At 32.7% G+C, this 21,442-nt stretch overlaps 2 protein-coding genes across 4 annotated transcripts; one reads left to right on the top strand and one right to left on the bottom strand.

Annotated features, from left to right (window-relative positions):
* Positions 1–146: 146 nt before the first annotated feature.
* On the bottom strand, positions 147–8,101 carry LOC128207974 (mitochondrial amidoxime-reducing component 1-like). Of its 3 annotated transcripts, XM_052911215.1 has the most exons (9): positions 8,094–8,101; positions 7,599–7,869; positions 7,152–7,328; positions 6,808–6,982; positions 6,230–6,373; positions 4,360–4,424; positions 4,005–4,079; positions 2,400–3,526; positions 147–2,027 (listed from the first exon to the last, which is right to left on the bottom strand). In XM_052911215.1, the coding sequence occupies exons 2-8, from the start codon at positions 7,826–7,828 to the stop codon at positions 3,400–3,402; spliced, it is 993 nt and encodes a 330-aa protein (XP_052767175.1). In that variant the 5' UTR covers positions 7,829–7,869; positions 8,094–8,101; the 3' UTR covers positions 147–2,027; positions 2,400–3,399. The 3 variants fall into 3 exon arrangements, with proteins under 3 accessions (XP_052767175.1, XP_052767172.1, XP_052767174.1); XM_052911212.1 differs by lacking the exon at positions 8,094–8,101 and having other exon boundaries at positions 7,599–8,090; XM_052911214.1 differs by lacking the exon at positions 8,094–8,101 and having other exon boundaries at positions 147–3,526; positions 7,599–8,090.
* A 57-nt stretch (positions 8,102–8,158) lies between these two features.
* LOC128207973 (lysocardiolipin acyltransferase 1-like) lies at positions 8,159–20,715 on the top strand. The gene is made up of 5 exons (XM_052911211.1): positions 8,159–8,442; positions 9,608–9,806; positions 10,456–10,568; positions 13,103–13,253; positions 13,786–20,715. Exons 1-5 carry the CDS (start codon positions 8,257–8,259, stop codon positions 14,235–14,237), a joined length of 1,101 nt encoding a protein of 366 aa, XP_052767171.1. The 5' UTR covers positions 8,159–8,256; the 3' UTR covers positions 14,238–20,715.
* Positions 20,716–21,442: the final 727 nt, after the last annotated feature.

The following is a 21,442-nucleotide window of genomic DNA, read 5'->3' as shown; positions in this document are numbered from 1 at the left end:
GAGCCGCAGCCCAATCTTCCGGCTGAGTAAATTGCAAACTTTTTTCAAGGAGGAAAAGCAATGCCCAGGTCAAATCAATACATTGTATTGCGTCGAAAGATTAATTTATACAATGAATGTGCAAAGAAATAAATTTACAAGATAACTAATTTTTATTTTTTATTCTTGATTACGCATAAAAAAATATACTCATCCCTGAAGCATATATAGGAATTGACCTTTAAAGAGACTTGCTCATGTTGTTTACCAATATTTGTTTTCATGCTACTGCATCTGAGAAAACACTAATATTATAATTATATTACTCTTTGATACCGAAACTGCAGCAACAAATACAAACAAAAAATAAAAAAAATGGTTTTAGTGGGGAGCGGACCCATGCCGGAACAGTCAAGATCAAAATAGAGAATTGGCAACAAAACCACTCACCCAAAAGTACCCTTGCATAAGCTGAGGTATATTTTAACCTTTAAGGCTTTAGTTACTAATGCTATTCAAATCACAACATTCAAAGACGGTATTTGAGCAACATATCAACATTTGTTGAAGGGTTTTAGCTGTCATATTCTTAGTTTTAACATTCCTTATGATTTGCCACTCTTTATTATGTCATAAAAAAAGTGCATTTAAAAAAACATGAGCGAGTCCCTTTAAGAAGGTAAAAAAAATTAATGCTTATAATTGTCAAATACACACTAAATATCATACCTCTTAACATACAATTCTGAATAATGAAATAAACTGAGTATAAAAGCGACTATAAGCAAAAACAAAAAAAATGATTAAACTGAACTTCATATGCAAATGCCCATTTGACAAAGATTGGTAAAGTGTATATAAGCTGAAGAATGTTCAGGACTTTTTTAACAACAACTGGACAAGACAAGGTGTGTTTTTCTGATCAATTTAAGGACAAAATACAGCTCATTTCCAATGCTAAAGCATAAATTATACATTTTTCCCAAATATGAATATAAAATTTCCAAATTTGTTGGTTTTTAAAACAAAACAAAAAAACACCTTTTTTTTAAATTGTACCCTATGTCTTTTGTACTGAAACGTATTCTTAAACAAACAAACATTATTTCTTACCTATTTGTGTTTTAAGCATCAATGTCCCTTTCTATGCACATTTTAGTCAAAATGATGCTTGTTTAGCATCAGAAAGGCACCAGTGAGCCCCATTCCCAAAGGGCGAAAAAAAACACGCTGGAACGAACTAGTCTTTCTATACTGGGAAATTGTAGTGATTTGTATCATGAAATTGTGAAAAAGTTAGCCGTAAAAATCATAAAGGAAATAAGATGTATTTTGTTACTTTCATAGCTTACCTTCTTGTGTTCTTCATTTACCACTATGCTAACAACATGGCATATAACTTAATCATCCTTAATGCCTTAGTCACATTTGCTCTACAGCTAGGATACAGCGGCCTATGCCCCACCCCCTCCAAAAAAAAATATTCAAGAGATACATGTTGCAGAGGATCTATGGTGGCCACAGGGACACTCTAGAGCATATCCCTATCTTTTACAGGTTGAAAGGGTTGCCGTGGGATTAAACTGCAGAGATAAAACTTTTATTTCTAGGTTTGCCGTAGCAATTTTACACTTATGGTGGGTAGCGGTAGGGTCTGACTAGCTGCCATGCAACTGCCTTGGTATTTGCATAAGAACTATGGCCACCGCAGGCCACCGTGCACCATCACTTCAAATGCCGTACGGTAGCTGCAAGTTATCTTTCTCCCCAAATTCAAAATATGCCATGTGGCTACCTGTTTTGTGGCTGCTACATTATCTGACCATGGGAATGCTGCGCGGCCCCATATTGCTATTGGCTGAAGATATTTTAGACCCCGCAGTCGCCTCGGCAAATGTGACTGAGGCATTAATTATCCTTGGAACTAAATTTTGGGTTAAATATAAAGCAAGATGTGATTATTTCTTTAACAAATTAGTTATTGGAAATTAGGGTACAATTGGCCCTTATTATAGAAAATGAAAAAGTCCCTTATTATTACCAATTTCCTTAAAGATGCACTCTTACTCACAAATAAGATTTACCACAATTAATAATATTGTTTTAATATTTCAAAAAGGATGAATAAATATCAAAAACCATTGTTCATATGAAGGATACCGAGTTTAATTTGAAAGAAATGAGCATAAAACACAGTATTTCAGCCTTATGAGACTTAAGTAGACCACAGTTAATCTTTTAGCATTCATCAATCATTTATTATTTTGGGGCTTTCTGCTATTAAATACACGGCTACAATCTTGTTATCAGTAATTAATATTTTCCATAAATGTATTATTTAGTAAGTTGTTTAAGGTTTATCAGTCAAAATTTATGTTTGTTATACATGTTTATGTATTGATTTTGAATAAGAGTGTCACTTTAAAGAAATATAAGATATGTTTGATATATATGAAAATATCCATTGGCACTTGTGGAGAGAGTAATAATATTGAAATAAATGAATAATATCAATTTCACCTCATTAAATCAATTTAAATGTTTTTATAAAACAAATCAATGAATAAAAATCCTGACAATGAGTTATCTGATAACAAACATGTAGATAATATTACTTTAATATTATGCAAACAAAGAAAATGGTAAAGATAAATTGTATTGAAACGTTTAAAGTCCAAGAAACTATAACCATGAATCTATTTTATTAGAACTTTTCATACACTTTAGATCATTTTTAAAATGAGATATAATGGCTTATGGCACTTTGTGAGGTAGATAATCTAAAATATATTTTGTAGCATTTATATCTTTTGAAACACTTCTCATTTAATTGAATGCACCACCAGTGTTTGCCAATCAAGTTTCATGATTAATAATAAACTCATTATTATGCTTAATTAAAATGCAGACAATGTAGCCTTTGCCACGCCTTTACAAACAATAAATTCTTTAATTGAGACACTGAAATGACTAACTTCAAATTCATATATATAATTGTATGAAGTTCATAGTATACTGCTTAATATCCTAAATTTAGTACACCGGGTACATGTGCATTATATAATAACATTAACAAACATAAAATGATTGTAAATGTAAAGTAGTGCAAGTTAAAAGTAGAGTCCTTTAACATGTATATATTACAACTATCAACACTTATTATGGTGAAGACTGCATGAGCTGTAAAGGGACTCTTTCATAGCAACATTTGCAACTCTTCCAGAAAATGTTTTCCTGGACCAGGACTGCAAGGGTTCCCTGATCAGAACTGACAAGGTCGGCTAGAAAATTTGTACACTTTGGTGGTCAATATCACATTATTCTAAATGAAAACAGTTTCAATGTAAATTTGATATATAATTCATTTTGGAGCTAATCTATGAAAGAGTCTCTTTGAAAGCCAAAAATATCAGAGTGTTATTACAGGCTGGTAGTCTTGATGGCGTAGACTGGGTCTCCAACCTTGACTATCCCACAAATGTCAGGGGCTGTGTTCACACCAAACACGCATTCATCATATTTATTGTATGGAGGAATAGAGCGTATTCTGTAAGAAAATATGAAATATTTACCAAACATCTTCATTACCATTTACATAAGGTTGTTCAATTTGCAATAATGATCATCCCTAATGAGCAAGGTTTCAAAAGCCTCCAGGATGAGCAGTTTTATTAAATATAAGGAATAACCTTTCTGAGATTCACATGCAAATTTTAAATGATTAAAATATTTTAAATTAGCATCCAATTTAGCTTCTTGTAGGTCGTACTGTCACTTACAGCTGTACGAGCACCCAGAGGATTAAGCTGGAAGTCTCACATCAAATAACTGTTAATAATGCTGCATAATGAACCCTAGTTATCATAATTATGCATCAACTTTCAAAGGATTCAAAGCCCTTGAGGTTTCAGAATTTGGAATTCATCTTCTCATGGATGTAAATGTTGGCAATTAATGCTACACATTTAATTCACATTCAGTGGTAATAATTGAAAACAACAAGAAGGGAAATAACACTATCCAACCTCTTCAGAGTTTTCAATGGCTCCCCGTCTGCCCTTCTCTCCCCTTTTTCTGGGTCCACAGTGGTCAGCGTACACCTGCAATCATAGGCACACATTTATGTGATATACAACAGAATGGCAATAACAAAATAACCAAGCACCATTTCAATAAGAGATCTCAATGTTGTAATTTAAAAATCTTATATGTATAGGAATGTCCCAGATGCCAATTTTTTTTTAAATTTTCTATTTTGTTTTTAACTTTATTAACAAGGATCAAGACAACTTACGAAAATAATTCAATCTTTGTGATATGTTCTATATAATAATGCATATTAATACATACAATTAATACGTTTTCTAGAAAATCTTGTACCTAGCACAAGCATCCAAACACCTCATTCGAACATCCGCACCAATAATCACTTCTTCCCATGTGTCCTGTCAAAGAAAGCCAAACAGTGTTAAATTTTTCAACCTTTAAGAAAATGGAGACAGTGCAACAGTATGAACTAAACAGAGATGTGACATGATGCACTTAAAATACATGCAACATGATGCACTTAATAGACATGTGACATGTTGCACTTCACAGAGATGTAACTTGATGCACTTTACAGAGGTACAACATGATGCACTAAATAGACATGTGACATGTTGCACTTAACAGAGATGTAACTTGATGCACTTTACAGAGGTATGACATGATACACTTAATAGACATGTGACATGTTGCACTTAACAGAGATGTAACTTGATGCACTTTACAGAGGTACAACATGATGCACTAAATAGACATGTGACATGTTGCACTTAACAGAGATGTAACTTGATGCACTTTACAGAGGTATGACATGATACACTTAATAGACATGTGACATGTTGCACTTAACAGAGATGTAACTTGATGCACTTTACAGAGGTACAACATGATGCACATAATAGACATGTGACATGTTGCACTTAACAGAGATGTAACTTGATGCACTTTACAGAGGTACGACATGATGCACTTAATAGACATGTGACATGTTGCACTTAACAGAGATGTAACTTGATGCACTTTACAGAGGTACGACATGATGCACTAAATAGACATGTGACATGTTGCACTTAACAGAGATGTAACTTGATGCACTTTACAGAGGTACAACATGATGCAGTAAATAGACATGTGACATTTTGCACTTAACAAAGATGTAACTTGATGCACTTTACAGAGGTACGACATGATGCACTTAATAGACATGTGACATGTTGCACTTAACAGAGATGTAACTTGATGCACTTTACAGAGGTACGACATGATGCACTTAATAGACATGTGACATGTTGCACTTAACAGAGATGTAACTTGATGCACTATACAGAGGTACGACATGATGCAGTAAATAGACATGTGACATGTTGCACTTAACAGAGACGCAACATGATGCACTTTAAAATACATGCAACATAATGCACTTAATAGACATGTGACATGATGCACATGACAGACATGTAACATGATGCACTTAAAAGACATGTGGCATGACGTATTAAACAGAGATGCAACATGATGCATTTTATAGACATGTGACATGATGCACAAACAGAGATATGACATGATGCACTTAATAGACATGTGGTATGATGTATTAAACAGAGATGCAACATGATGCACATGACATAGATGCACTTAACAGAGATGCAACATGATACACTTAATAGACATGTGACATGATGCACATGACAGAGATGTGAAATGATGCACTTAAAAGACATGTGGCATGATGCATTAAACAGAGTTGCAACATGATGCACTAAATACACATGGGACATGATGCACAAACAGAGATGCCACATGATGCACTCAACAAAGATGCAACATGATGCACTTAACAGAGAAGTAACATCATGCACTTAACAGAGATGCAACATGATGCACTGCACAAACAGAGATGCAACATGATGCACTTAATAGACATGTGACATGATGCACTTAATAGACATGTGACATGATGCAATAAATAGACATGGGACATGATGCACTTAACAGAGATGTAACATGATGCACTCAACCGAAATGCAACATGATGCACTTAACAGAGATGCAACATGATACACTTACTAGACATGGGACATGATGTACTTAATAGACATGTGACATGATGCACTTAAAAGACAAGCTAAACATGAGTCCTGGCAGTTTATGGAAAACCAGTAAGGCAACTTCAAACAAACATTTATCTAAATACCGTACTAACCTCTTCCCAGGGATCAGTGCCTGCAATGAGGATGTTTGGTCGGAAGGTTCTTACAGTGACGGGTTTGCCCTTTAGTTGTTTGTTCACAGCATTGATAGATTCACTCGTTGCTACCAAGTAGGTGGCCCAGTCAGCAAAACCTGTCTATAATGTATATTGCATATTTGTCAAGTATAAAATATAAATTAATTATATTTTTATATTGTACAAAGGACCTATCAATGAAAAGGACAGATTTGCTGCTAAAGAAAATTGATTATCTTGATAAGTAAGTACAAGTAAAGTTAAATATATGCATGACAGTGCATGTCATTTGAATCATCAAGTATTGAATAAGCCAAGCATGTAGCATATGATATCTGAATAATTTACTGAAGGTTTGGGGGTGGGGGTGGGACTTGTTTATCATATCTAAAATTATCTATATTGTCAGTATCAACATGTAAACAGTCTATTAAATATATTGAGAGGTTGAATCACGCCTCTGCTGACAATTCCAAGGCTATGACAATATCTCTACTTTGTATAACTACTGATATAAATAGCTGAAATAATGAAAACATATCAATGAATCTCACTGCATCTGTTTCAAGTGCTCGGGTAGTCCATGGTTTTGGAAAGGTCATGTAGTATGACTTGGGAAGGTCGTGGGTGTAGCAGACAACACGATAACCAACTGTTCCGAGGTAACTGGAGACCCATTGGGCGGCGGCTTCCCCACAGTCTACAGCATCACGTTCAACCTCCCATATGCTGGAATTACACAAACACTTTGTATTAAGTTTCTTATAAGTAAGGTTGACTTTAAAGACAGATACAGTTTATATTTATATCAAACTGATATGAGCATTCAAGGAGTTTGAATGAATAGTAGAAAAAAATGAAATACATTACACATGAAAAAGGTTTTTGAAAGACATACTTCACGCTGATCACATTCTGTCCCTGTTTCGATGTAAGCTTTGGCAAGAGTAGGGGTCTGGTGTCTGGGGCCCTCAGTTCAACCCCTTTTGGCGTGATGCTCACACTGATCAGTGCCATGCTCGGCTCCTGTCTCTGAGACAGGAAGCGACCATTTGGCCTTGTTATCATGTAGTGCCTACAATGTACAAATATTAAATATTATTTCATCAGAGTCTAATGAACAGATTTAACAATACAAACAATTATAAGCATCTATACAGGTACATGCACAGTTATCAGGCATTAATATTTGTTCGTTATGTTTTTAATAAACAGTCAGTGCTTATAATATTTAATAAAATGTTTTTGTTTTTTTTATTATCTTCAAATTAATAAATTTTTTAAAATCAAATGACAGTGAATTAAGTTGTCAGCATATAAATTTATAAAAGAGAGAGCAATTTACCTGTCGGTTACCCAATCCACCCTAAGACCAAACTCTGAACAGTAGGCCTCCTGTACACTGATTCCAGGGCATGACTTCACCGGGTAGCAGATCAGCTGGTCCACATGGCCTACCAACTCAAACCTGTCATCCCGCTTTTGCTTCATCAGCGCACCAATTACATACTTGGCACTAAGTGAGCCGGCAACACCAAGTAGTATTTTTAACCGAGGGTCTAAGTTGTCAAACATTCTGGTACCGGGACTAGGTGTTGGCAGTGATAACAGTATGTCTGTAAATATTGATAAAATTCAGATAATGGTGTAGTGTAACCCACGATCAAAGATGCTTCGGACTTTAAATGTCTAAAACAGCTGTCAAAACAAACTGTCAACTTATGAAAATTTTGTAATATGTAAAATAAATGATATCTTAAACAATTTTATCGTTTCTGACTTTTGATCGTGTAGAAATATCATAAAACAATAAAAAGTGAATCATTGAAACATGAACTACTTAGCAAATTAAGCGTTTAACGACCGGGAACCAATTTTGACAGAGTTTCTTCCCTTGCTCCGTTCCGGTAAAAACAATCATGTTTTGACAACTGCATTTAATGTTAGAATTTTAATTTTATTTTATTTTCTAGTCAGCAAAAATCATCAACAACTAAATTGTGATGGAGTTACCGGTTAAAATATGGGGACCATTTCGAGGCATCAGCTTCGTCTTTCTCATTATGTTTTCAACGTACTTTGGGACGATCTTCCTGATAACACCCTTTCTTCCACTGTTTTTTGTGTCGCCAAGGGTTGGAAGAACTGCTACTGTCTTGTTGATATGGTTTTGGAAAGTGTATTGTGTTGTAAGTTACCTTTCAGCTTTCCGTAAAACTGAGTATATTGGGTTAGAATGTTTTAGGTCATTAAAAATTGTTGACACCTCTGGTCTAGTTGATTTGGCGACTCTAGGTGTCCATATCCTACTTGTTGTTTTCCTAGCCAAGAATGACAGATCCCAGCACTAAGTATAATGAGTGGAAAGATAACGGCCACCTGCTAGATGGTTTCAAAATGGCGATGCTTTATTGACAGAAGTCGATCTAAATTAAACTAATTATTTGTGTTTTATTAAAAACTTATGTGTAATAAGTAAAAGGTATTGGCTAAAATTATTAAAGTGTAACTTTTGTGTTTTTATTTAACAGCAAAGTGTTTAGTATTGTGGAGTAACAGTTGAAGAATATATTTTACATTGATATGAAAAAATCGACTTGTGGCGTTAAGGGAACAAAATGAATATCCAAATGTAATTGGTGTTTTGGCGGCTCTATTCTAAGAGGAACATAACCAATGTCCAAATGTCTAAAAAGTTTCTTTAATGTGCTGCTATTGTGCACTATTGTGGCCACTTTTTGGTCTAGTTCATATACATCATGTATGTAATACTTTTGTGGAGTCTTCTTGGTGGTGGCAGACTCGTGATTACATTTAGTTCAGATGCAGCTGTGGCATTACATGAAACATCATTGACCTATGTGGTTTAAACAGGTCTTTTTGAAAGCATGATTGTATTTGTCCAGTTAATAGAAAGAAAAACTGAAAGCATGTTTTTGCCGCTACGCTCAATTCATAACCAGATAACTGTCTTAAAAATTTCCATTTTAGGCTGATCCAATCTGTCAAATAAACTACGGGTTTGACAAACTTGGTCTGTTCCATTTTGGCCTGCTTTAATTTAGAAGTTCATGACCATTATTAAATATTTGTTTTAAAAAATAAATAGAAATCAGGTACAATGACAATTTATAAAATTCAGGATCTTTAATAAGCTGCATGTACATGAATTTGCATTACTTAATTGTATATTAAAATTGTGATTGTTATTTTAACATGACAATGAATACCATTCAATAGATTTCAAAATGTTAAAGGTAGACAACATAATAAAACTGTGTTTTTTCACAAGTTGTTCTTTTCTAAATGTTGCAAAGTTTCTTCAATTAAACTGTATTTTTTTGTGTTTTGCAGGCAGTATATGAAGTGCTGTTTCAGACAAAAGTGAAGGTGTATGGGGATGTTCCCAGTGACAAGGATGCAACTTTGATGATTATGAATCACAGAACACGTCTTGATTGGCTCTACTTATTCTCATTCCAAGTGCGACATGCATCATTAAAACATTACACAATCAGTTTGAAGAATGTGTTGAAATCTTTACCAGGCATAGGTTGGTATAACATTTGACTATCTTTTTAGCTTCCAAAAAATTGAAGTAACGATATTGTACAGGTTGTTGTTACTCCATGAAGTGATGAAATAGTGGATGACTCAATTTTTGAAGGGTTATAAATTGTTTGCTCAGACTACAACACTTAAAATACTTTTATAGTTACTAGTATGTTGCACAGCTCTTCACAATTAAGCTAGAGTTAAAGATGTGCTCTTACTCCCAAATAAAATTTACAACAATTAATACAATTGTTTTCATATACCAAAAAGGAAAAATAAATGTCGAAATCAATGGTTTCTATGAAGGCGACAGAGATTAATTTGAAAAACTTGGTATTTCTACCTTATGAGGTGATAGTAGATTGCAGAAAATCTTGTAGCACTCACCAATCATTTAATATTTTTGCATATTCAGCTATTAAATATACGGTTACAATCTTGTTATCAGTAATTAATATTTTCCATAAATGCATTATTTAGGAAGTAGTTAAAGGTTTATTTCTAATTATGTTAGTTATACATGTATTTGTATCAATTTTAAATAAGAGTGTCACTTTAATGAGAAAAACCAATGAGTTGTGTGTCACTCATCAGCTGTACATTTTCTAGTGCTGACTTAAATGTCTCCCTTCTGTTCACACATTTAGGATGGGCAATGCAGATAGCAGGATTTATTTTCCTGGACAGAAAATGGGAAGAGGATGAGGCAAACATATCCAAGTGTCTGCGAGTTTTCCGGGAAGTTCAGTTTAAACAACAGGTATGTGGCTTGCAGAAAAACAGTGTGGTATTCAATAAATAGTTGAGATGGAACTTCATTTTTTTACCTGAATTTAAGGGGTATAATCATAGTCTTTTAACCACATTTAATGATACTGCACCCACAACCCGAGTTATCAAAATTATACATGAGTGCTTTGCTTTTTTGTACCATGTTTTCAAGAACAATGCTCAATAATTAGCGTGCTGTATAAGTGAATAGTGTTGTAATTTATCTGCACACTGGTTATTGAACAGTTAAGCTCCGCCTTCTTGTAACCATTCAGATATGAGAGATAATGTGTAGATGCAATAAAAGGAAACTTCTTCACACATGGTACAAATTCAGTTAACTAATACGAGGATCTCACTGAGGCCTGTCTAAAGATATTTTGCACAGTATTTTACTATATAAATTTCAGACCTACATGTAGGTCCCTGTTACATTTTTATCTTAATTAATTGAGTACATCAGTACAAAGACAACATAATATATTTATCTATACATGTAGTTTTTTGTGTTTTCTCAACATATAAATTCAAAGTTAACATTGCTATGACTGTAATGAAAGACATCACAGCAAGAAAGTAACAAGTTTCCATCTAAATGTAAGGCTTAAAAATAAGTATGTTATCAGTGGTAATTCCCTGTTATCAGTGGTAATTCCCTGTTATCAGTGGTAATTCCCTGTTATCAGTGGTAATTCCCTATTTGTTTGAAATTAATTTGTAGAATTTTGTGTACTCTGGCTTTAAGATGCACTCTCACAGATTAAAGGTTTTGACAACTTTTTTATTTTCTGTCTTGGAACAAGCTGATTTTTGCGAAAATGCATGGAAACCAGTTATATAGGACTGCTGACAAAAAATTAGATCACAGATTTTTATATTCAAATTGATGTTTTATGCATTTTTCTTAATCTGTTAGTAACGGTTTAAGCCATAAAACATTAATTTTCGAATGGAAATATGAAAATCTGCGATCTGATCTTTTGTCAGCAATCTTTTATCATTGGTTTGCGCAGATATTTACGCAAAAATTCGCTCTTTCCAACCAAGAAAAAAAATAAAAAAGTTGTAAAAATCTTTGAGAGTGCAGCTTTAAATGTCTTATTATATTTCCACTTGTAAAGATAAATTATGTGTGTGTTTTGTAGATTCATTAATTTCGTATTTGTCAAGTAGTTGCAGGAGTCAGGTTTTGTGGAGAAAAAGGTAATTTGCTGATAGTGAATGAAAATTCTATACAATATTCCATGCGTATGCAGTTATGACAATTCAATGGCAGACAGATCGCTTTAAATGGAAATATCTGTCTATAAAGACTATTCATTTAGACCAGAAATAACAAGTCAATCATAACGATTCTGAACTATGATCGGATGGAACTATTTCTTTTCTTCAATTAATCCAGTTCTGAGCAGATGGTAACAGGTTATTTACTGTCCTTTGTTTAAGTATTTTAAAGACATTGTTTTAACAGTATTTATAAATAAGTAACTTTAAAATTCGGGTTTTTCTTTGCTGAAAAAGCATCTTTCTGCCATTTTCTCACAAACAATTATTTTATACATGTCAATCTATGGAAATTTTTACACTATAATTTTAGAACACAGATATTGGTACGTAATCAAGAGTTCACCTCAAATATAGTTCATATGTGCATATCATTTCTGATGATGAAAAATTGCATGAATACAGCTACATGTACTTGTATATCGAACGTCACTGAAACCAAGGATTACACTTACACAGGAACGTATATATATGCTATCCCAGAATTTGTTTTCAGTTTAACATGTATGTTTGTTTTTATGATTTAAGTTTGTGTTTTGTCTATATTCATGTACATGCATCACAGAATTGTGCACTGAGGTCACAAAAATGAATATTAGTATACTGGATTGCTACATTAATATTTATGCCCATCTAAGTCTTTTAATGTTAAGGCACCCACAAAAGCATTTCTCACAATTAAGCTACAGCTGAAATGCATTTATTGTTATATGCTTTAAGCAAGCACTGCCTCCGAGGAAAAAGTGAGGCCCAAGGTTGATGAAAAGTTAAATAGAACACATGAACCATTATTTTCACATCATATAAATATCTTAACCAGATAGTAGTTTTATACAAGTAAAGCAGGTATAATACATGTAGGTATACATGTTTGAGTAAACACCATTATCTGATAGGCAAAGTCAAGTTAGTGTAGCTGTGATACTAATTTTTGGGCTAAATATAGTATTTATGTAAATAGTCCAGAAACCTCTTGATGAGCCCTTCTGTGTACATTTGTCAAATACTCGAAAAAAAATGATGGCCCCTATAAGTCGTGTTAATAAATCTTAATCATTAAGATATTACTTCAGGTCTGACTAAGAATGCTGTGGCTGATAGATTGTCAACGCAAAAATATCGGATGAGTGGCAGTAGGCAAAACTTAAAACAAATGTGAATTTCATTGACTGAAAATGTAGGTTGAATTCTAAGTTGACATATTTGTTTAAACCTTTCCTCCAATATTTTCTTGACCAGATTCTGCTGTTCCCAGAGGGCACTGATCTGACAGCCAACACAAAACAGCGGAGTGACATATATGCGGAGAAAAACAACCTCCCAAAATACAACTATGTGCTCCATCCTCGAACAACTGGGTTCAACCATTTTGTCCAGGAAATGAAGAAAGGTGATCATGAACACAAATCTATCTATTTAATCATATTGAATATCATATCTCTACTGTTTCTTGCTTATCATGGTTTTTTCATAGCCTTAATGTCATTGTTGGCATGCATAATTTAGCCTTGAATTGATCTAAAAACACATTGCATTGTTTGCATTGTCATTTTATCATTGCATAACTGGCTGGTTTTTAAAAATCTATACAAAATTATGTGTTGTTTATAAACATAATCATAGGTAGTCATTCCAAAATTTTCGTTTTCAATTTTAATGTCTGACGGAAAAACGTGCCGATATTTCATGTAGTCGACTGAATGTAATTTGTTAGGCTTGTCAAAGGATAAGAGTTATATTAAATACTGGCCCTGACTAATTCTTTTTTGATGAGTCTGTCAGCTGAGAATTTCTTTTTTAATGCGTAAAATCTTTACATACATGTAGACAACAGCAGTATTTAATTAAGATTTTCTATCTCATTTGTTTTTGCACCTGCAAACAAACACATTTTTAAATGTAACAAAATTCTCATTTTACAGATGGGCTTCTGGACCACTTATTGGACATCACGATAGCCTACCCCCGTGGAATTCCACAGAGTGAGTTGGACATATTCAAGGGCAACTTTCCAGAAGAGATCCATTTCCATGTGAAAACTTTCCCCAACTCCCAAATACCATCGCAGGTGGATGACCTCCACAACTGGTGTAAAGATCGATGGAGCAAGAAAGAAAAAGTTTTGCAAGATTTTTATGAGAAAAAAGCATTTCCCAAATCAGAGAAAGAGTTGTTAACTAACAACAGTTTGATAGGGTCTCTATTTCTATGTAGCTGGATTTCATGGACACTCACGGAATTGATCATTGTATATTTATTATGGTTGTATCCAATTCTCTGGCTTTATGTTGTAGCTTGTACAATGTTCTATGTGTATGTTACTAAATACACTAAAGGATTCAATATTCTTATTGCTGATGCATTTAAAGTTTAATAACCATGTTGTAAAAAATCAGGGTTACGGTCAAGTTGAATGAACTTAATACTCTCAACATGATTTGAGCTATTAAATCCAATTTTACATCTTGACTTAAAAACAAAAGTTTTGCAATACAGCCGTCAATATCAGTATTTATTTTCAGCATCATTTTACATATATATTTTCTGTTATTAATTGGATGATGAGTTTGCATCATTCTTTTCAGTAAAAGGCTTTGTCATATTTTAGAATTACAGCGTTTATGTCCATAGAAGAATTTAGTTAAAAAACGTTAGTATTGATAGAATTCGGGAACAAGGCTTGTCAAGGGTTGTTGTGGCTTTTGACTTTGGTCGTTTGTTTATAAAAGTACTTTAATATTGTAGATTTTGATCTCATTAGAATACAATTTAGTCCTGATTTTGTGTTACATTATAATAACAATCTTAAGAAAATATAAGGTGTTTCTTTAATTCTTTTGGCAGATTATTATTTTTTCGATTCATATAATTCTTTAGGCAATGCCTAAGTGTTTAAGACAAGAAGAATTATCAAAAAACTTCATTTTTCTTGAAGCTGTAAGTATTTGAAACAAATATCGAGTGTATTTATTTGCATGTAAGGAAGCTAGACATGTTAGATTTTAAAAAGTAAGTATTGTCAACTTTCTTCCACGGCATCGCCTTATCATTTAAAATATAAAACTGTTCAAGAGGTGCAATTGAAACTTAGAACTCAGGATGCCAGAGATCTTATGAAGATTTTTAGCAAGGCACATCACTCTGACTTATGTAATTTTGAGTTATGTCCCTGGAAAACTGACAAGTAATGGTGTCCACTCCACGCTGCTCTTCTTAAATGAAAATGGGGATTATATTTTCATAAAAACATTCTTTTCCTTCATAATAAACAAACTCCAAATAGCTTTATATTATACAATTGTATAGATTTTATCTAACTTGGTGCTTCATAGTATATTTTTCGTGAGGAAGCATAGTATATCATTAAAAAACACCAATATTTTGTACGGTTGCTTGTACTACAGTTTATACCAGAGTATCTCCCTTTTTCTACATACATGTATTTTTCAGAACCGTGACTATTAACTATACATGTTCTGAGTATCTTTTGTTACATTCCATTTTCTTGTGAAGAAAATGTCTTTGGCTTACATGTACATGTCTTGTCAATAAATCTAAATGGTTTTAATTAAGATAAAAGCTAACTTAATATATCTAACACATTTTGAACTTTGTTTGAGTATAAAATACTGATGTTTTATATACTTAACATTATGTTATTGCTATAAACAGCTAACTGTATTTTGATAATAATTTAAAATTGACAGTTTTATATGTTTTTATAGATGGAATTGTTAGTTTAAGAGTTCAGGCTGGAAATAAGTTTTATTTAATGTAATGGCTGTCTAACTTTTAAGTATAAGGCCTGGCCATTTAAATTTGTGTACATAAAAATATATGGTTTTGATGTTCCTTGAATGTGATGGAAAGTTTCCTTTTCAATATGAAGCTGTTTAGAGACATATTTATCTTACGGTGGTTTTTATCCCTATGTTTTGTTATTATTTATTTTCAATTAATATTTTTATGGATATAGATGTACACAATATTTGACAATGTGTTACAAAACCGTTGTCACAAAACTCCATCCATTTCCTTTTTTGTTGTAAGTATGACCTTTCTACCTCCAGATTACCCCCCGCACCCTAAACAGCTTTTATATCTTGCCCTTTGTTTGTATTACCCTTCTACCTCTGTTCTGTTTGAAGGAGATATTTTTTTGTTCAGCTTCTTTTTTTTTTGGTTTTACTCAGTTTCTCATTCCTGCCTACTTCCAACCATTTGAAGATCTTTTAGCCTTTTCTTCACAAAGAGTGGAAACAAACTGGGAAATTTGTTCTGGAATATAAATGTACCTCATGCATTTTTATTCAAAAATGACCCCCCCCCCCCCCCCCACACACACACTCAATTTAATAACAAATATCCTAATGAGAATCCAGAAATTGTTTTTCTCTGGTGTTATACAGTTACTCTGTATTTGATATCGTTATAAACTTTATTTGTACATGTATATACATACCAAAGGTAGTACCGGTATGTAATGTATACACAAACTCATTCGTCAACCTAAACATTGACAAGTAGGTAATGTACTGTATCATAGTGAAATTTGAAACATTTAACGACATGCTTTAGATATTGTATGGCATGTACATGTATCTGTGACTAAGCAACATTTCATAATCCATCAAAATGACATTTAATCATGTATTTTTATTATTCAATATTTTTAATATATACTATTAAAAATGAATATTTTCAGATTTTTACAGTTGTCATAATTTGCTTTTCATATGCTACACAGTAGATGTAATATAGGTTCAGAACTTTGTTAAAGTTAACAGCATTGTTAACATCATCGTTGTTAACTTTCAAATCGTTACGGCTCTGGATGTTTAATAGATACAGCTATGATCTGCTATATTTCTAACAAGATGTGAAACAGCTGTTTCAGCTCTACTTGTTTATATTTAAATATGTGAGCACATCATCAAACAATTATGTTTAACAGTTAACAACAGTCACTTCTTTAACAAAGTTCTGAACATTTGGCCCAATGCCAATATACATCTATATCATATTGTAATGGTATGTATTGCCTTTACTGTCTACCAAAATACAGGTAAATTCATATGTTCTTACCTTTTTTCTACAAGGGCCATTCCATGTAAACATATAACCCCTGGGGGGGGGAGACACTTTAAAAATATACCACCCCCTACAGAAGCAAATTTACTCTTTCAGGGTCCAGATTAGAGAAAAAAGACACCCACCCATATACTCTTTAAATAATTGCCTTCCCCCCTTGGGTTATATGTTTTACTGGAATAGCCCTAACAATTTCCTTATACAACAATCATGTATGTATATAGTGTGTAACATTTTAACATTGCTTTAGTCCAGATTAATTATATAATTTTCAAATATTTTAAGTAAAACTATTTTTGTAGAACTAAATCCCCAACACAATGTATTTTGTATTTTTGATATTGGTGCTTGAATCATGATCCATATTTTAATACTAAACATTTAGAAATATTAAGGCTGATTTGTGATCAAAATATACAATATAAATTCGGGGCGCGTGATTCCGGGCCTTTCCTATTTTTATCACCGTCCTATTTTTTTCAGGGACCTTGAGAGTTGTCATTTAAAAGTATATTGCTAGATATCAGTAAATCTACTATCAAATTTGATAAAACAGTCAAACAAACATTTCAAACTGGTTTTGAAGAAGTGTTTGAAGTAACCATGACATGTTGACATTCCCAGTACTGCCTGTTGTTGGCTGATAGGCAGTTAGTATTAAGCTATTTTGATACATGCTATTTTTGCATTTATTATTTACTGCCTATTGATCTCTTAATTAGTCCCCTAATCCCTTTAGAAGGCAATCATGTATTTGAAGCGAAGTAAACATCACTTCTTTTATATTCCTCAAAACCTCGAGATGCTTATTCCATTTGCAAATGATAGTATTGTCATAATATGTTAAAGCATAAAGCATATTTTTGAGGTAATGTTTTAAGTTGATCAATATAAATGTACCAGAAATGAAACAAAAAGTCACTGCATTTACCCTCATATTTGGGTACAAGAATATTTTTGTTTGAAATGACTTATTAAATACGGTTCTCTTTTTGATAGGGGGTTTATACACGTTGCCAATTTTGTTGTCTAAATTTCTACAATGTAGAATAAGAAACTGGTTAATTCTTGGGTTTGGGGTAAGTTAGCTAAACTGGTTATTGATTGGTCAATGTTTATCCAATAATTTTAATGTGCAAACTAGCCTAAAGATAACTTTTAGACAACCTTCAAAGTTCTTTTCAAGGGGCTGCTGATGTTTCAGTCTCCCCTTTCTGCCTCCCCTTCCTGCCTCCCTATTGGTTGAAGTATTATGAAATAGCAAGTGCTATTTTTGATAGAAGTGATACAACCAACTTACATACGGTTATACTTCTATCAATTTAAAAGTTTGGTTTTTATCTAACTTGCATTGTTACACAATTATGAATTAATACTAGACCTATGTCACTTTTGTTTTCTCCTCATTTGCACTGAATCATGTGTTAAAATACTAGAAATTTGCAGTTAGTTTCAAACGATTGTGACCAAGGTCGATTCTAGTTGTAATATTTACATTCACCTAACTTAGCATTACAATCTTTTTTCTATCATTGTATGGCAATATATGTAGTTTGATAGATTGTAATTATAACATAACAACCCATGCAAGTGTTCAATTCCAAATATTTATCAACAATATGTAACCATTATTAATATTATTATTATAATTAACTGATTATGTAGTAAGACGTTTATATTTATATATCTTACTTTGATATTTATTATATCATAATTATTTCTGTGATTACCAAGTCCCCTGTTTTCATATTATTCTTTTAAGTGATTACCATTCCCCTGTTTTCATATTATTTCAGTGATTACCATCCCCCTGTTTTCATATTATTTCAGTGATTACCATCCCCCTGTTTTCATATTATTTCAGTGATTACCATCCCCCTGTTTTCATATTATTTCAGTGATTATCATCCCCCTATTTTCATATTATTTCAGTGATTACCATCCCCCTGTTTTCATATTATTTCCATGATAACCGTCACCCTGTGTATATATTATTTCAGTGATTACCATCCCCCTGTTTTTATATTTTTTTCAGTGATTATCATCCCCCTGTTTTCGTATTATTTCGGTGATTATCATCCCCCTGTTTTCATATTATTTCAGTAATAACCATCCCCCTGTTTACATATTATTTCAGTGATTATCATCCCCCTGTTTTTCCATTGGTTTTAAAATTGTGGTGGGATAGACTTTGGAAAAATAGTTTTTTTGTTACTTTAGATTATTCCGATTAAATTCAGCAAGGGTTTTAAATTGCAATTTTTCCAAAGTCTATCAAACCACAATTTTAAAACCAAGTTAAATATCAATTGACTGTTGTTGTGTTTTTTTCTATTTATTAAAAAGATACTTTGTGAAATGTGACGAAATTGGTCAAAATGAAGAAATCACCATCTTAGAGCCTCACAAAATTAATTGATCTTCTTGTACATTATGTTTTATTATACCTCACTTACCGGTATATTCTCTATGTTAAATTCCCTATACCAGAGTGGTCAATATTTTTTAATATTGCCCGGTAATGTTAACTGGCAAAGTAATATCACATGCGCAGAAAAGATGCGCATGCACTTTAGAATTTTTAATGGCCACATTAATAATAAGAGCTGATGCCCACACAATAAATAAAATTGCATAACAAAACTGTTCAAGTTATCGACTGCGATATGAAAATAAGAAATACTATTTTTGTCAGGACATCAGAGGCAGTGGAAACTGAATTCTTAACCTTTTGCCTCTCATATGGAAATACATTAGTTGAGTCTATAAAGATTCCAAGAGTACAAAAAGGTCTAAAAATAGGCATTTTTTGGATTCCCAAGGTTGAGGTGGTAAGCGCTTATTAAAATGTGTCGTTAATCTGGTTACAACCGGTGTTTGCATTATTTCTAAACGTCATTTGCAACAAAATTACAGCTAATAATGTAAACAAACAATAATTACAGAATAAATTGATGAAATTTGAAACTTGTGAATGGTAAAAATCTTATATATGTATATAAATGTATCTGTGTTTGGTATAATAAAATAAATATTGCATGGCTTCCAGCGTGACAGAACATATTGTCAACATTCAGGTAAATACTGTTACCCTAGGCTTCGCCTCGGGTAACAGTATTTCCCTCATGTTGACAATATGTACTGTCACACTGGAAGCCATGCAATATTTATATATGAACACACAGATTGATAATATATCATTTGTAAGCTAAGCTTTTGTCAATAAAAGACTAATTGTTTTCAAAGAGTTAACATGTTAGATTTCAAGATAATGAAGAGAAAATAATTAATAGAACCTGTATGTTATTACAAACAAAATATTGTTAGAACTATTGTTTTCGAAGAAAAATGTCAAGGACTTTCATAGTTTGTTGTTCTGCAAAAAAATTAACCGTGACAATTATGAAAAGAACATTCAAGATATTTAAATGAAACTTTGTACATATGTTGCCACAGACAATAAGCACATGTATAGTAAGACCTTAAATGATGGTTGAGTTATGCTCTTTTCAACTTTAAAATGGCATTTTCTCTGCAGCACTATTGTTAACATTGTTTTTGATCATTTGCTTGTGTGACTTTTATGTTTATTTATCTAGAATAATGCTCATGTAGTTTATCTTTTATTATCCCTGCACAACTTTCATCAAGCTTCAATTGTATTCCCCATTCTATTGGCTAGTGAATATACTTTTACAATATTTTATTACAAGCTGTTGTGATTGTTAGTCATATTTTAGTATTAAATGTGAACAAATGGACTGCTTGTGTTATTATTCTATTGATATGATTATTTTTAATCCATTATTGCAGCTGCTTGTCAAAACTAGGAAATAATTTGTACTGTTTTGTTTATACTAATTTACGTGATAATTCTAAATTCATGCATTAATTTAAGTGCCAAATATACTAAAACTACTTGGAAAGAAAATTATTTCCCAGTAGCACAATAGTGCCTGAATTTGGAGTTTGATGTCAATACCTCTAAAACCTTGGGAGTATTGCTCTAGACAAAAAAAAAAACTTTCAAAAGAACAACGTGCAATAACTCAAGAAATACTGCAGCCAAAGTTATGAGTTGTATGCTTCGCATTTCACCTTCATTTTGATATCCCCTCTGCTTTTTGGCAGGGGACAACTTTTGATGATTGACAAAGTGTAGCTGTTAAAGCTTGAACCCTCAACTTCTTAGCTAAGAGGTCTATATTGCTATGGTGCTATGGCAATTAAACCCCAGAGCGTAATCAAGCCCGTGGCTGGAAAAACTATTTTACTTGTAGTTTGTTGCAAAATCTTTTTTCATGGCATTATTTGAATGATCATTTCCTCCCATCCACCGATATCGAAAAACACAGTTAACATTTATTTTTTTCTGTTAATAATATATGATAATGATAAAAATTGTTTTAATTCATTCATACATATTTTGAAGTTAAAGAGTTTGATAGCCCTAGAAGGTATGGCCACATAGATAGAACTCGCACAATA

The sequence above is a fragment of the Mya arenaria genome, chromosome 11, assembly GCF_026914265.1.
Source record: "Mya arenaria isolate MELC-2E11 chromosome 11, ASM2691426v1".
NCBI lineage: Eukaryota > Metazoa > Mollusca > Bivalvia > Myida > Myidae > Mya > Mya arenaria.
The sequence above is the reverse complement of the archived record's forward strand: the minus strand, read 5'-3'. Positions and strand labels throughout refer to the sequence as shown.

Excerpts from the sequence above, each read along its gene's own strand:
- LOC128207974 (XM_052911215.1), bottom strand. The coding sequence starts at position 7,828 with ATGTTTGACAACTTAGACCCTCGGTTAAAAATACTACTTGGTGTTGCC. Across the intron at positions 7,329-7,598 it reads GTGGATTGGGTAACCGACAG|GCACTACATGATAACAAGGC; the intron begins GTAAATTGCTCT and ends TGTACATTGTAG. Across the intron at positions 6,983-7,151 it reads CAGAATGTGATCAGCGTGAA|CATATGGGAGGTTGAACGTG; the intron begins GTATGTCTTTCA and ends GTGTAATTCCAG.
- LOC128207973 (XM_052911211.1), top strand. The coding sequence starts at position 8,257 with ATGGAGTTACCGGTTAAAATATGGGGACCATTTCGAGGCATCAGCTTC. Across the intron at positions 10,569-13,102 it reads AAGTTCAGTTTAAACAACAG|ATTCTGCTGTTCCCAGAGGG; the intron begins GTATGTGGCTTG and ends TTTCTTGACCAG. Across the intron at positions 13,254-13,785 it reads TGTCCAGGAAATGAAGAAAG|ATGGGCTTCTGGACCACTTA; the intron begins GTGATCATGAAC and ends CTCATTTTACAG.